The 15884-nt window shown below is 42.6% G+C and overlaps 1 protein-coding gene across 1 annotated transcript; it reads left to right on the top strand.

Moving 5' to 3' along the window:
* Nucleotides 1–324: 324 nt before the first annotated feature.
* Nucleotides 325–5122, top strand: KBTBD6 (kelch repeat and BTB domain containing 6). The gene has a single exon (XM_031466081.2). The coding sequence runs from the start codon at nucleotides 677–679 to the stop codon at nucleotides 2759–2761; it is 2085 nt and encodes a 694-aa protein (XP_031321941.2). The 5' UTR covers nucleotides 325–676; the 3' UTR covers nucleotides 2762–5122.
* The last annotated feature ends 10762 nt before the right edge of the window (nucleotides 5123–15884 follow it).

Below are 15884 nucleotides of genomic sequence, written 5' to 3'. Positions count from 1 at the left end.
ACCTACGCAATTTAGCGCATATAATCGTCACAGGACGCCATGAAAACACTATCGCTATTAGCACTTTAAAAAACACGAGACAGCTCTGAGAGAGAAGTCAAACAATTGATAAATACTAGAACGAGTACCTAATCTGAATTCCAAACTGAAAGTTCTAAACTATAAAACCGATCGGAGAACTAGCGATTTCTAACTCCGTCATCTGAAACAATGAACGGGCCGACAAATCTCGCGATATTATTGAAGCTACTACTACTACTCCCAACATGCAAAGCGGCTTTCGTGCCGCAACCCGTGCCGCAGCCTATGCCGCAGAGTCTGGAGGGCCCCGGCATGCCTCGAGGGCGAAAGGCACCCTGGGAGCGGTAGTCCTCCTGGACGCCTACTGGCATTGCCAGCGCGGCGGTGGCGGATCTCTCGGTTCCAGCCAGTAGGTCTTGTGAGGGCGAGCTGAGGCGGAGAAAGGGCGTGGAACTGGAATCGGGTGAGTCGGACGCTGTCTACGCGATAACGGGAGGCGGCACCGCGGTGTAGGGCTGACTTAAATAAATGGACCCGTGCTGCAGTCTCTCCGGAGACACCGCGATCTTAGCGTCAGTGAGAAGAGGGTGAGGAGGCGCCAAAGCCCGGTCCTTGCACCCGTTCTCGCCTTCAGCTCCCCAACATCATCTCCATCATGCAGTCCCGAGAGGAATCTTCGCGCTCTCGCCGCCTCGCCAGTCCCCGTGGGGGGAAGCGGCCCAAGAGGGTTCACAAACCCACGGTGTCGGCTTTTTTCACTGGCCCGGAGGAGCTGAAGGACACGGCTCATTCTGCAGCCCTGCTGGCACAGCTCAAGTCCTTCTACGACGCGCGGCTGCTCTGCGATGTGACCATCGAGGTGGTCACGCCTGGCAGCGGGCCTGGCACGGGCCGCCTCTTCCCCTGCAACCGTAACGTGCTGGCTGCCGCGTGTCCCTACTTCAAGAGCATGTTCACCGGCGGCATGTACGAGAGCCACCAGACGAACGTGACCATGCACGACGTGGATGCCGAATCCTTTGAGGTGCTGGTCGATTACTGCTACACGGGTCGCGTGTCCCTAAGTGAGGCCAACGTGGAGCGCCTTTACGCGGCCTCCGACATGCTGCAGCTGGAGTATGTGCGGGAAGCCTGTGCCTCCTTCCTAGCCCGCCGCCTCGACCTGGCCAACTGCACGGCCATCTTCAAGTTCGCTGATGCCTTCGGCCACCGCAAGCTGCGATCGCAGGCCCAGTCCTTCATAGCCCACAACTTCAAGCAGCTCAGCCAGATGGGTTCGATTCGAGAGGAGTCTCTGGCAGATCTGACCCTGGCCCAACTGCTGACCGTCCTGCGCCTGGATAGTCTAAACATCGAGCAAGAGCAGACTGTGTGTCATGTGGCGGTGCAGTGGTTGGAGGCGGCTCCCAAGGAGCGGGGTCCCAGTGCCGCAGAAGTCTTCAAGTGTGTCCGCTGGACACACTTCAGTGATGAAGATCGGAATTATGTGGAAGGGCTGCTGACCAACACCATTGTGAAGAAGTACTGTCTGGACCTTATTGAAGGGGCCCTGCAGCTGCGATACGGCGACATGTTGTTCAAGTCTCTGGTGCCAAAGCCTGAGAGCGGCAGCGGCAGCGGCAGCGGGGACGGCAGTGCGGACGGCAGCGGCGGCGACGGCAGCAGTGGTGACAGCAGCTGCAGCAGCAGCTCTGTTGTGTCCGTAGCAGATAATACACCCCAGAGGCTGGGGGTGTGTGCCAAGAAGATGGTGATCTTCTTTGGGCATCCTAGAGATCCCTTTCTGTGCTGTGACCCGTACTCGGGGGACATTTACAAAGTGCCATCACCTTTGACCTGCCTTGCTCACACTAGGACTGTGACCACCTTAGCTGTCTGTGTCTCTCCAGACCATGACATCTATCTGGCCGCCCAGCCCAGGAAAGACCTCTGGGTGTATAAGCCAGCCCAGAATAGCTGGCAGCAGCTTGCGGATCGCTTGCTCTGCCGTGAGGGCATGGATGTGGCGTACCTCAATGGCTACATTTACATTTTGGGTGGGCGAGACCCTATTACCGGCATCAAACTGAAAGAAGTCGAATGCTACAGTGTTCAGAGGAACCAGTGGGCCCTGGTGGCTCCACTGCCCCATTCTTTTATCTCCTTTGACCTGATGGTAATTCAGAACTATCTTTATGCGCTCAACAGTAAGCGCATGTTCTGCTTCGATCCCAGCCACAACATGTGGCTGAAGTGTGTTTCTCTGAAGCGCAATGACTTTCAGGAAGCCTGTGTCTTCAACGATGAGATCTACTGCATCTGCGACATCCCTGTCATGAAGGTCTACAATCCAGTCAGAGGAGAGTGGAGGCAGATTAATAACATTCCCCTGGTGTCAGAGACCAACAACTACCGGATTATCAATCATGGCCAAAAACTGTTGCTGATCACCTCGCGCACCCCGCAGTGGAAGAAGAACCGGGTGACCGTGTATGAGTATGACATTAGGGGAGACCAGTGGGTTAACATAGGTACCACATTGGGCCTCTTCCAGTTTGATTCTAACTTTTTTTGCCTCTCAGCTCGTGTTTATCCTTCCTGTCTTGAACCTGGTCAGAGTTTTCTCACTGAGGAGGAGGAAGTGCCCAGTGAATCTAGTACTGAGTGGGATTTAGGTGGATTCAGTGAGCTGGACTCTGAGTCAGGAAGTTCAAGTTCTTTATCTGATGATGATTTGTGGGTTCAGGTAGCCCCTCAGTGAGAAGCACAGGATCAGCAGAGTTTGCTCTAGATAAGTGGAAACACTAAGGTGTTTTGGAAAGTATCTTAGAGAGATACCCTTTACTCTTGCTGGAAAAAAAAAAAAAGTTGATTAATTTCAGGTTTGGTTTGGAAAGGGTATCGTTTGAAATACTAATGTAATTTAATGATACAGAATTTAAACGCTAAAAGAAATCAACCTATCTTTACTGAATAATTTACTGTTCTAAAAGTCCAGTGTTGATTTGATCGTTTAGTAGTATGTTTATGTTTGATTACACTATAAAGTAGCGTAATCAGTAGTCTGCAATTATTAAATCTTACATTATGTCTTGTGCCACAAATACTTCAACTTGAATTTTAATTTCTATAATAGAAAACTGATGGGATAGGAATTACTAGAGAGGGTCTGAAAGCATATATTTTCCTTCAGAACAGTGTAGTAGATTTCCAGAACTTTAAACTAGTGGGTTTTTACAAAATGTGTTCTAACTTAAATACAGTCTACTAAGTTTTAGTTCAGTTTTCTCCACTTCTGTGGAAGTAAAAAAATATATGTTTAGTGTGACTGAATGGTGATTTCATTTGTAATAATGTACAAAGTGGCCATAAGCTCATTGAAAGTAAAAACAAAAACAGGATTCTACTGTTTGAAAAGAATTTCAGTTTTAAATCTATAATATACCGTATGTATTTGCAAATAGTGACCAGTTTCCATCTAAAAAAATTCCATTCTGGTAGTGTCACCAGTTATCTGAAAACCTTAAAGAAAAAAAAGAACATACACACACACACACAGAGTACTTGCTTTGTAGGTTTATATTTTTTATCTATACTTGATACATGCTTCATTGAATCAGAGGAATAATCCTTTTCTCACTGGACATGATTGTGAAAATTTTTATCCATTGTCTTAAAAAGTTTATGTGATTCTTAAAATATTTTGGCTGTACAGTTTTGGTGTTTATCTTAGAAGATTCGTCAACAAGATGTGATTATTCTTTACTGTTTTGTGGGGTAATATTGGTTTTGAAAGTACGTATCAGTTAAGAACAGTATTTTATTGAAATCAGTAGTTATTGTGTCTATCAACTATAAAATCAAGTGCCAGCAAAGAATTTTAAAACTTTTAAGTTGTGTATCGAACTGTTTTGTGTAGCCTTGAAATATTCTGTCAGTTTTGTAAGTTGCTAAATGTTACTATCAGCTTAAAGGTATTTTTCTATTAAAAGTTTACAGTTAAATAACATAAGTGGATGATAGCATTTGGGGCCAGTAGTGAAAGTATATTTCGTCTAAAATATTTCTCTATGCAGTGGTGTACACGGCTATTTTATTAGGGTATTTCTATCTGTTGTGTGTTTCTCTATGCTCCAGTGTTTTGTTTCTATCAGCATATGTAAGGGAAAGAAAGCCCAGAAATAGAGAATAAATCACACAGAACTGACATTGTTAAATACCAGAAAACATAAGTGCTTACCTCTGGAGGGTTCATTAGATTATAGCTGTCATGACACACATACATGATGAGTGACCAGATGCTTACTTATGGTGGATGACTTTTTCTATAGGCAGTGAGAATTATCTCCCTGAATCCTCATTTAGTGACATGCTAATTCCTCTTCTGTGTTTATTCTCTAGTGACAGAATGCTAACATTTCTCACACCCTGGCAGAGTACCGAGGAATGTGATCTCGCTGGTAGGGAACTGGATTTTTTTTTCTTTTTTATTGAAATGCCATAGGATGAAAACAGAGAGAGGAAGACATAAAAGGTACTTGGGGGGGAAAGAAAAAAAAAACAAGATACTCTTAGCCATTTTGATGGGCCCTTTGAAGATTCTACAAAACATTCCTGTTTAACATTTTTTTTATGAAATAAGATTTTTGCCTGTCCTCACAGTATACTATAGTTCCTCCAAAAGGGCAGACGTGCTTTTAGCTGCGTAAAGCTAAATTTTGTTCCATTTGACATCAGGGTTGTTTTAAGCACTGTACTTAACACAAAGCTGTTTCTCAATAGTTTTGTTTTTTTGCCAACTTTTTCTTCACCAGTAACTTCTTATTGATAGCTTTTTGTTTTGTCAGGTTGAAAATAGGACAGTCATGATCTCAACCAGATTATCCACCTGCAGGATAAGGTACGCAACTGATTGTTAAAAGAGAGTCTCCAGTTGTCATTTTCAACCTTTGAATTAAAGCCTAAGCTAAAGAGTAGTAATATCTTGATTTACAAAGAGGTTTTCTTGGAAAGAATTTTGGTTTCGTGATATCTTTGTGATTTAGAGAATAGTTGTTAATCATTATTTTATGGATAAGTGATTTGTATGTGATTACTTACAAATAAAATATACTAGAACGCAGGTTTTCTGACTTTTTAATTCATTGTTTCTGCTACATGTATAAAACCCTTGCTTGTACAGTATACAGCAACCAGCAGTGTTGAAATTCCTTCTTGCCAGGGAAGCACCCTTGTCTATGTTTTCCAGTTAATCAGCACATCTTTTAGCAAATGCTCGATAAAACGTTTGCAGACTACTGTTAATTGTAAGATTCAGACTGACCTTAATTATCTTTTGTATCTGTTCCTATAGTCTGAAAAGCTCAAAGGACCCAAAACTTTGCAAGTTCTTTTAAGTTCAAATGATAAGAGGTATTAGAGTTTCAAAAATGATAAAGTTGAAATTTTTGTATCTGATCTTGTTGAGAATCTGGGGAAAGATTTTCATCTATTCCGAAGGAAAAAAGGCTGATGTCATAACACCCCTGAAATTATGAAAGTATGACTACTTCTGAAGCTCATCAGACCCAAGATAGAACACTCCTGACAGTCTCTCCTCCCCATACCTCTGTGAAAACTTTAACCTTCTTCATCATTCTAACTAACCTTAAAGTTACATATTTCATAGCAAATGTGGTAAAGCAGAGAGTATTAAGAGGCAACACTACTTATAGAAAATGTGACTCTTAGTAGAAACCTAAAAGAATCAATAGTATTTTTAGATCCAACAAGAGGATTTTATATATACAAACCAATTGGTTTTTTAAAAAAAAAATAATAGGAAACAAAGGGTATTGTTCATAGAAGTTGCCAAACCTCAGAGTACCATGGAGGCAATAAGTTCGTACAGAAGAGGGGAAAGGGCTTCCTCCTTTGCTCTGAGCCATTTATCACTCAGATCAGTGTCCTCAAACTTCCATCCCTCACATCTTTAACCCTGAGAACTCAACAGGGTTCAAGGCACAGGGAGAGTAGGGAACAGATACTGTAGAACATTCCATCTCGGGGGAGGGGGTAACTCAGTGGTGGAGTGTGTGCTTAACATGCATGAGATCCTGGGTTCAATTCCCTAGCACCTCCATTAAAATAATATTCCATCTAGATCTGAGACATATTTTGTCTTAAAACAACCTGGTCTGTGGAGAGTCACCTGCCTTTCATAGAGTCAACATTTTTCATTCTCACCTCTAAAGCTAAAATTGCTCCTTGGACCTACCATGTCTCAGTTTGGAATATTCTCTGGGGGCAAACTAATCATTAATTCTGTGAAATCTAGTTTAAAAGGACTATGTAAATATCAGGCAAAGTGTTTCTTCCAAAACATATATTTGTGCCTTGAAGAAAGAGAAGAGCCAGGACTTTCAGTTGTAAACAATATTACCTTAATTTAGACCATCTGAAGAAAATGCAATAGAATTTGTTTTGCATATTGAGACTGAGAAGTTCAGCAGTGGTACTCACTTCAGACACAGCCTGATCCAGAGTCTCAGTGCCTTCAGGGCTTTCTTATTCTACAGAGAAGAAATCACAGGGTCACTTTTCCCTCACTTTGCGCATCGGTTAGAATGTAGGTGTGATTGTATCTAATAGAAGACATAACTGTTTAAAAAGAAGTTTCTCATATAAAAGTCCAATCTGTTATGTTACCCCTCATCTAGAAAGTTGACAGAGGGGGTTGGGTATAGCTTGGTGATAAAATACATGCTTAGCTTGCTTGAGGTCCTGGGTTCAGTCCCCCCGTACCTCCATTAAAAAAAAAAAAAAGTTGACGGAGGCCCAGGCTTTTCTGTTTTCTTATTCTGCTACCCTTAGGGTTTTGTCCTGACCCATGTGGTCCAAGCTGGTTCACCCTTGTGTCCACATTCCAGCCACCAGAAGGGCAGGAAGGGGGAGGGGAGGGCATGACCCTTCTCTGTAAAGGGAAGTTGGGTGTATTGCTTCAGTCACAGGACATTGACCAGGTCTTAATGATATGGACATTCCGAGCTACAAGGGGGCCTGGGAGAGGTAGCCTTTAATCTGGGTCAACATGTATCTCGTTAAACTTCAGGGGTTCCTTCTTCTGGAATAGGTGAGAAGGCTATTAGGTTAAAGAGCAGTCTCTATCACGCCATCTGTCAGGCCAGATTTTGTCACGTGGCAGCCTGTCACATGCAGGAGTTAACTGCAATCAACAGAACATGGGCTAGGCCTCCGACCCCAGGAACACTCAGAAAGCCAGCGCCCTGGGCTCTTGCTGCTGCTCTTCATCTTGTTTTGATTAAATAAAGCCTCCTAGACTAAGTGTGTGCTGGTACCCTAGGTCATGAGCCCCAGTCTAGTATTGGCAGTAAGTATATCATGGAATATTCCAACTTCCTAAAAGGAAAGGAAAGAGCGCTGGAAAAGGGCTCTGTATTATCAATGGCAGTATTAATTATCTTAAACAACAAATGTGGCTTCTATTTAAAATATGAGATCTCAATTATAGAATAATGATGAAAACGGGACATTTTTTAAAGCAAGCTAGGCTACTTAGCAACATTCTAGCATTTTCTATGCCTGTATCATCTTTGCCGTGCTGTGTGACTGTAATCCACTCCTCTCTCCCTCTGTTGCAGCCCAGACCAATCAGCCACAAAGGTCTGTTCAGAACTTTGTTTCCTGCTGAATTCTTGTACCGACCTTGGGTTGATCAGAGTTTGTGCAATACACACACATATAGGGTCACTCTTTGTGTTTGCGGAAGCTTCCAAACAGCCGCCAGCGAACATTTGGAATGCTTGCTTCTGTCAAGTCTATGTTATAACTTTTATCATCATAGTTTTCATTACAAATAGCCATACTTATGTTACAAACACACTCAAACAACCCTTATTTTCATATGGAAGCTTAACCTCTGCTAGGAAGTGAAGGGTAAGTACTGCTTCAGTTAGTAGTTGCAGTTCCGTTAGTACGTTAATGAAGATGGCGAGCCTCCATTCTCTATTTCACTTCTGTGACATATTCTAGAAGCTTCAAGACATGATTTTTGTTACATGCTGTGACTGGGTTCTTCTCCATATTCTGTGCTGGATGCTTGTTTAGTGTCACAGTCCCATTACTTTCTTTCCTGAACGGGCTTCTGACATGCTGGGATTATTCCCTGTATTGATTTGTTGACTCTTTATTTTATGTCTCCCGCACTAGAACGGGCCCTTGTCGTGGAAGGACCGTGTCTGTCTTTTCCACAGCCCCTCACATAGTGCCAGGCACATCACCAGCATTCAGTGAATATTTGTTGAACAAAGACATACATGTATTTGGTGCTGGTTTGCATTTATATGAAAAACACTCGCATTCAGAGCTCTCATCTCTTTCTGTCAATTTTCCAGCTATGAGGGAGAGCTATTATTAAACTCTTTTGTCTGGTTGTCATAGCAACCCACTGGCCTCCAGAGCTACAGGTTATTTCTGATGGGCATATTCTCCTAGACAACCAAGCACTCAGTGTTTTCAATTATGGAATAATGATGCTATTATAAATCACATTTCTGACACTATATATTTCTCTGTCTTTTATAGAGATGGCAGAGAATTAGAACGGAAACAAGTCTCTTCAAACCAACAAAGGCTAGGGGAAATGGAGCAGTGTGACTCACATCTGTACCCTCAACCTTTTCATATTTCCTACAAGTTCTCCACCTTTCCATAAGCACCTGTGAATTCAGTTGGGTTTTCTGACCAAGTTGTTAAGGAAGTTTTTTTTTTAATTTTATTTTTAATTAAGTATAGTTAATTTAAAATATTGTGTTAGTTTTGGGTGTACAGCAAAGTGATTCAGTTATACATATATACATGTCTGTATTTATATTCTTTTTTACCAGTTCTTTTCCATTATAGTTTATTACAAGATTGTTAAGGAAGTTTTGAAAGTTAATTGCTTTGAAAGTTAATTGCTACAAAACAAACTCTAAAAAAGCTCTGTTATAGCTGAAATGCTTTCTCTTTTCTTCCTTCTTGCTTCTTTCTTCAATTTCATGTTAAATTAGCAAATGATAATAGTCTTGTAAAAATTGAGAGATTTGCTCTGAAAAGCTCCCAAATCAGGTCTTTCTTACCCCTGTTCCTTCCACTCACATTTTAGTGGCAGGAACTGAGAAGTGTTTTATTAAACTGGATTAGTCATCATAGAAAATTCATCATTATCAAGTTAATAAAACAGACCCATTTATCTGGCCCATTCAACAAGCCGTGGGTGTAGCTTTTAAAAAGCAGAATCTGTTTTTTAATGGTGGATACCCTAAGGGATTGTACATGTATGTCATTCTGTATTTTCTCTTCAGGTTTTGGTCACGTAGTAGGGAGAGTCAGGCACCACCCAGTTCCCAGCAGATCCTATCATACATCACTAGACCCTTCCTCTGTGCAGTGCTGATCCTTTTCTCGTACATACAGTTGTAATACCCATCAGTAACCAGTGTCATAACTTTATCTAAAAGAAGTGATATTGCAATTAGCTCACCTACTGGGGTTTGACATTATAAAAGCTGTAACACTTCAATACATTCAGACATCTTCAACACATAATATACAATGCAGGGGTGGGGGTGGTATAGCTCAAGTGGTAGAGCACATGGTTAGCATGCACAAGGTCCTGGGTTCAATCCCCAGTACTTCCTCTAAATAAATAAACAAACAAACAATCAAACCTAATTACCTTGCTCCTCCTCCCCCCAAAAAAGTGCTAAATTTTTTTTTAAAAAAACTTCTAGAAAGAAATAATACAGGAACACTGTCAGGAGGACAAAGAGAAAGATAAGGAGGGATGATATCGTGTGTAGTGTCAAAATTGCTGATTCTGGAACCTGAATACCCAGGGTATTCAGATTTACATATTAATAAGAACTTCACTTTAGGTGGGCTGACTGGAGCCCGGATTGGGCATCTTGATGATCCCTGCCGACTGCGTGGCCTGCAGAAATGTGTTGAAGGCAGCTTTGAGGGACTCGGTCTGGCTAATGATGTCCTCTTGGTCACGGCCACAGGGCAGAGCCAACAGCAGATAGTAATCTATCTCCACCATCATCCTTTAGGCAACCCCTTCCAGCTGTGAGGCCACCATCCTCAGTGGGGTTTCCTTCAGAAAAGGGCAGTGACCAATGGGCCAGGCCATTGTTGCCCGAGACAGAGTGGAACTGCACCACAGCTGTGTCGTTCTTGAGGGCCAGTAGGCCCTGCGACATGATGGGGCACTTCTTCAGAAGCTGGATAGAGTCCACAGGCCTCTGGGAAGTCAAGTGTGGAGAGGAACCTTGTTTGGGGGCGGGCTGGGCTTCAGTATGTGGCAGAGCCAGTCCCAGAGGGGTGCTGGGGCCTGAGGTTGTGGGGACAAACAAGGGCTGCTTTGGGGCAGCTTGAGCAGGAAGAGGGGCCGGGAAGATGTACGTGCTGTGAGTTCTCTGAGTCACCTGTCTTGTTTGCGCACGACCTCCTGACCAGCATCTCCAGCATTCCTCCCCACCTCATGACTGTCATTGCTCTTTTGTGAACCACTGAATGGTCACCAGTCAGTGTATCTTCCTGACGCTTTGCAGCAAAAAACAAAAACAAAAACAAAAACAAAAACACCACACAAAAACACAGCACAACTCAGCCAAGTGGAGAAAGAAGCTGCCGGGTCGGGGACAGACTCCACTGCCAGACCCCCAGCCTGGCCCTCCTGCTCGCCCGCCCCGCTCCATCTGACAGACCCCTCCAGGCAGCGGTGCTGCTCCTTGTAAATTTCCATGACACCGAGGACAGACCTCCGCCCGGTGGACCAGCAGACACCTTAAGGCTGGGTTTCTCTCTCCTCTTTCTGGAGAAAAGGAACAGGGCGATGGAATTACTTTTTTGTTTGTTTTTGTTTTTAAGAAACAAAACAGAACTGCCTTCGCACTAAATTAGTGACTAGGACTTTTGCACAGTGAAGACAGGCGGTGCCACTCTGGCCATCTTGGTGTACATGAGCACGCATTACAGACTCTCACGAACTTCTGCTGAGACCTTGGGGTCAAGGAACATTTCATTGGGCTGTTTTGTCCCCACCCCACCCTTCCCCTTGCTCATTCAGGTGTTGTCACCTTTCTTAATTCTCCTGCCGCCATCATCTTTGAGTCACCCAGGATGCACAGTTCACAATCAAAAAAGAGCAAACGGAAGGATTTGCTTTCTCCACGGAATACACAGAATTTGGGATAAATTATAAATATATATAATTCTGACTTAAAAAATCAAATTCCCAACATACATTTTTAAAAATCTGTGCCCAAAATGTGTTTTCAGAGAGAATTTTATTTTCATACTCAGACTTTGTATTGGCAGTCACTTGTATAAGTGTACTTCGTTACAGCACGGGCCCTGCCCCACAGTTTGAAAGTGTCACACACACAAGAAGACTGCACAGAAAGACTGGCTTCCCCTCTTCTTGTGACTCTGACCTCTCCCTCAACTTCCTGACACTTACTAATTTATGAAACTTTTTCTCAATGCAGTTTTTTTGTGTGTCCATTGGATTACAAACTTTATTAGAAAATACAAAACAAACAAACAAAAAAGAACTTCACTTTAGTCTTCTAGAAATCTCCGTGCATTTTTATTCTTTTAAATAAGCACTGAATCCTACACAACATTAGCTCAGATGTCAAAAATTTGAGACAGTTAGAGCTAGATATCTGCCTATTGTAAAAACTGAAAGTGTCCCAATGGAAAGGAAGATTTTGCCAGGGGAGAATCAGATAGATGTCCAGCCAGAAAGACCTTGCAACAATTCTTGACAAAGTTACCATTTCCCAAGTCTAGTTCTCTTCTTCGGAAGTGAGGATATTCAATAATTACTGTACCTTGATATGGTTGGATTCAGGTACTGAATCATATGAAATTATCCAGAGCCAAATATACAAAAACCTTAATATTTTCCCCATCTGTTATTATTTTTAACACCTTTATGTGGTAGGATTCCTGTTTAGTAAATTATACATATTTCAGATGTACAATTTGATAAGTTTTGACAGATATATACACCAATGAAACCACCACCAGAACCAAAATAGCTAATATTTCCATCACTCCCCAAGAGGTGCAAATTTCAAATTCCCAATTTACCCCTTTCCACCCCCTTTAGTCCTTGGTAGCCATAAGTTTGCTCTTTATGTCTGTGAGTCTGTTTCTGTTTTGTAAATAAGTTCATTTGTGTCCTTTTTTAAGATCCCACATATAAGTGATCTCATATGGCATTTTTCTTTCTCTTTTTGGCTTGCTTCACTGAGAATGACAGTCTCCAGGTCCATCTATACTGCTGCAAAAGACATTACTTTATTCTTTTTTATGGCTGAGTAGTATTCTGTTCTCTCTCTCTCTCTCTATTTATTTATTTATTTACATCTTCTTTATCCAGTCATCTGTTGATGAACATTTGCATTGTTTCCATGTCTTGGCTATTGTACATAGTGCTGCTGTGAACACTGGGGTGCATGTATCTTTTTGAATTATATTTTTCTCTGGATACATGCCCAGGAGTAGGGTTGCTGAATCATATAAGTCTATTTTTAGTTTTTTAAGGAACCCCCATACTGTCCTCCATAGGGGCTGTACCAATTTACATTCCACCAACAGTGTAAGAGGGTTCCTTTTTCTCCATACCCTCTCCAGCATTTATCGTTTGTGGACTTTTTAATGATGGCCATTCTGACAGATATGAGGTGATATCTCATTGTAGTTTTGATTAGCGTTTCTCTAACAATCAGTGATGTTGAGCATCTTTTCATGTGCTTGTTGGACATCTGGATGTCTTCTTTGGAGAAATGTCTATTTAGGCCTTCTGCCCATTTTCTGATTGAGATGCTTGCTTTTCTGATATTAAGCTGTATGAGCTATTTGTATACTTTGGAAATTAGTCCCTTGTCAGTTGCATCATTTGTGAATATTTTCTCCCATTCTGTAGGTTGTCGTTTCATTTTGTTGATGATATCCTTAGCTGTGCAAAAGCTTTTAAGTTTAACTAGATCCCATTTGTTTAGTTTTGCTCTTATTTCCATTACTCTAGGAGCTGGTTCAAAACAAATAGTGCTGTGATTTATGTCAAAGAGTGTTCTGCCTGCGTTTTCCTCTAGGAGTTATATAGTATCTGGCCTTACATTTAAGTCTTTAATCCATTTTGAGTTTATGTTTGTATATGGTGTTAGAGAATGTCCTAATTTCAGTCTTTTACAGATAGCTGTCCAGTTTTCCCAGCACCATTTCTTGAAGAGACAAAAGCCTTAGTGTTGATATATTAACTTACAGTTAGAAAATAGAGTTTTTACTTTCAGGATGGGGCTGCAATGCCCAATTTCTCCCTTGGGAATGAAGAGTTTGGACCATGTATCCAGAGCCCCAGTTTTAAGGGTGCCACCTAAGGGCCTGGATCTCAAATCTCATAGCTTGGGTAGCCAGTGAGCCTTGTCATTTGCAAATCCTCCAGGACCGCATTAAACAAAGAAGTGATTTCAGATGGGCATTCAAACACTTCCATGGCTCGTCCCCTCCCTAACCTAGCACAGAGGGAACAGGCAAAAACCCTCATCCTCTAGCTTCTCCCTGAAAGGAGCTTTACTGCATCCTTTCCCAGCTGCTGCCTGAAGGTCCACCTTCTGATCAGCCTGTGTGTGGTGCTGACTGGAATTCTCCCAGGAGCCTGAAGGAGCCAATGGGCGCTCCCTCTGCATTCTCCCTCAAGCTTGCTCTAGCAACAAAACCAAGTCTCCAGCTTCTCTCTGGGGGGAGCCTGTCCACACATCTAGCACCCCAACTAACATGGCTGCCACCCAAGGGACTGGCTGCCAAATCACCCAGCTCTCGGAGCCTCCAGACTAAGGGGCAGGCTGATACAGAGGTGTCAGCAGGCTCAACACAGAGGGAACCAGCAAAAATGCAAGGCTTTCAGTTTCTCCCTAGGAGACGTTTCCACCCTTTTCCAGCTTCTGCCCAAGGGTTGGGTTTCTAATGAGCCCGCACCTGGGAGCTGACAAGGCATATATTTAGTCATCATCTGAGGACCTGAATGGGCCTGTTGGGACTTTCTGTGCCTTCCCCCCCAGCTCACCCCAGCCATGAAGCTAAATCTCTAGAGACTCTGTGGAAAGAGTCTGTTAACACATCTAGTGCCCCCACCTTCTGGGGCTGCAAGCTGAAGGGCTGGTCCCTAAATCACCCACCTATGGAAGCTGATGGGGCTCAGCATTTATGAGTCCCTAGGACCACAGAGAACATGGAGGCATTTCTATATGGCACAAGTGTTCCCAGCAGGGAATCCCTCCAGCTCACACAGAGTGAGTAGGCTTAAACACCCAGCTCCTTGTTTCCCTTTGATAGGGGCTAGATTGTGTACCTAACATCCTGCCCTTCCCAGTTGTTGCCTAAAGGTCAGGCTTACAATTAGCCTACACTGGGGACCTGAAGGGACAAGCAATTAGTAGTCCTCTGAGAGCCTGAACGTGTGTGTGGGCGTTTCCCATGCCTTTGGAGCAATAACGGGTCTTGGCAAACCCTAATGTCCTGGAAGCCACCAGGAACAAAGTCCGTGATTTGGATAAACACAGAAGTTTGAAAGGCAACCAGGAGCTCAGGCTATGCTGATTGGCGAGATTCATCTACACAGCACCACTCCTTCAAGACTGGGAGAGGTAGCTGTTTTATCTTATGCACAGAAACCAACAAAGAGAGTCAAGGAAGATGAAGAAATAGAGGAATATGTTTCAGAAAAAGGAACAAGATAAAACTCCGGAAAAAAAAAGGGGTTATGAAATGAGATAAATGACTTACCTGTTAAAGTGCTCAAAATAATCATAAAGATGTTCACAGGGTCAGGAGAACAAGGCATGAATAAAGAGAGAATTTCAACAAAAAGATAGAAAACGTAAGAAAGTACCAATCAAATCACAGAGCTAAAGAATACAATAACTGGACTTAAAAATTCAGTAGAGTGGTTCAACAGCAGGCTAGATGAGCTGGAAAAAGTGACCAGCAAATTCGGTGATAGGGCAGTGGAATTCATTCAATCAGTGGAGCAAAAAGGAAAAAGAATGAAAAAGAGTTAAGGTAGATTAAGGCACTTATGAGATGCCGTCCAAAGGACCAGTATTTGCATCATGGGCTTCCCAGAAGGAGAAAAGAGAGAGTAAGGTGCAAGAAGCTTCTTCAATGAAATAATGGCTTAAAAATCCCCAATCCTGAGGAAAGAAACACATTCCGATCCAGGAAGCCCATATAATACCATTAAGAGAATCCAAAGGGACCCACGCTGAAACACATTGTAATTAAACTGTCAAAACTTAAAGACAAAGAGAATCTTTAATGTGGCAAGAGAGAGAAAAAAAACTTGTTACATCAAGGGAACCCCTATAATTCTACCACTGGATTTTTCAGCAGAAACCTTGCAGAATGGAATGGAATGTTCAGTGCTAGGGGCGTCGGCTGGGTGGAGGGGAGGCGGGGCCCTGCTAACTGAGAATACTTTAGTGAGAATACTGGCAAAGTTGTCTTTTAGAATTGAAGGAGGGCTAAAGATTTTCCTGGACAAACAAAACTAAAGGAGCTCTTATCACCACTAGACCAGCCTTACAAGAAATGCTAATGGGAGTTCTTCAAGCTTAAATGAAAGGATGCTAATTAGTAACATGATAACACATGAAAGTACAAAACTCACTGGTAAAGGTAAATATATAGTTAAATTCAGAGTACTATACTATTGTAATGGTGGTGTGTAAACACAACTCTAGTGTAAGATTAAAATTATTCAAGATAACTATATCTACAGCCATTTGTAACAGATACACAATATAAACAGAGGTGTCTTGTGACATCAA

Source organism: Camelus dromedarius, chromosome 13 (genome assembly GCF_036321535.1).
Source record: "Camelus dromedarius isolate mCamDro1 chromosome 13, mCamDro1.pat, whole genome shotgun sequence".
In the NCBI taxonomy this organism is placed as follows: Eukaryota; Metazoa; Chordata; class Mammalia; order Artiodactyla; family Camelidae; genus Camelus; species Camelus dromedarius.
The sequence above is the reverse complement of the archived record's forward strand: the minus strand, read 5'-3'. Positions and strand labels throughout refer to the sequence as shown.

Excerpts from the sequence above, each read along its gene's own strand:
- KBTBD6 (XM_031466081.2), top strand. The coding sequence starts at position 677 with ATGCAGTCCCGAGAGGAATCTTCGCGCTCTCGCCGCCTCGCCAGTCCC.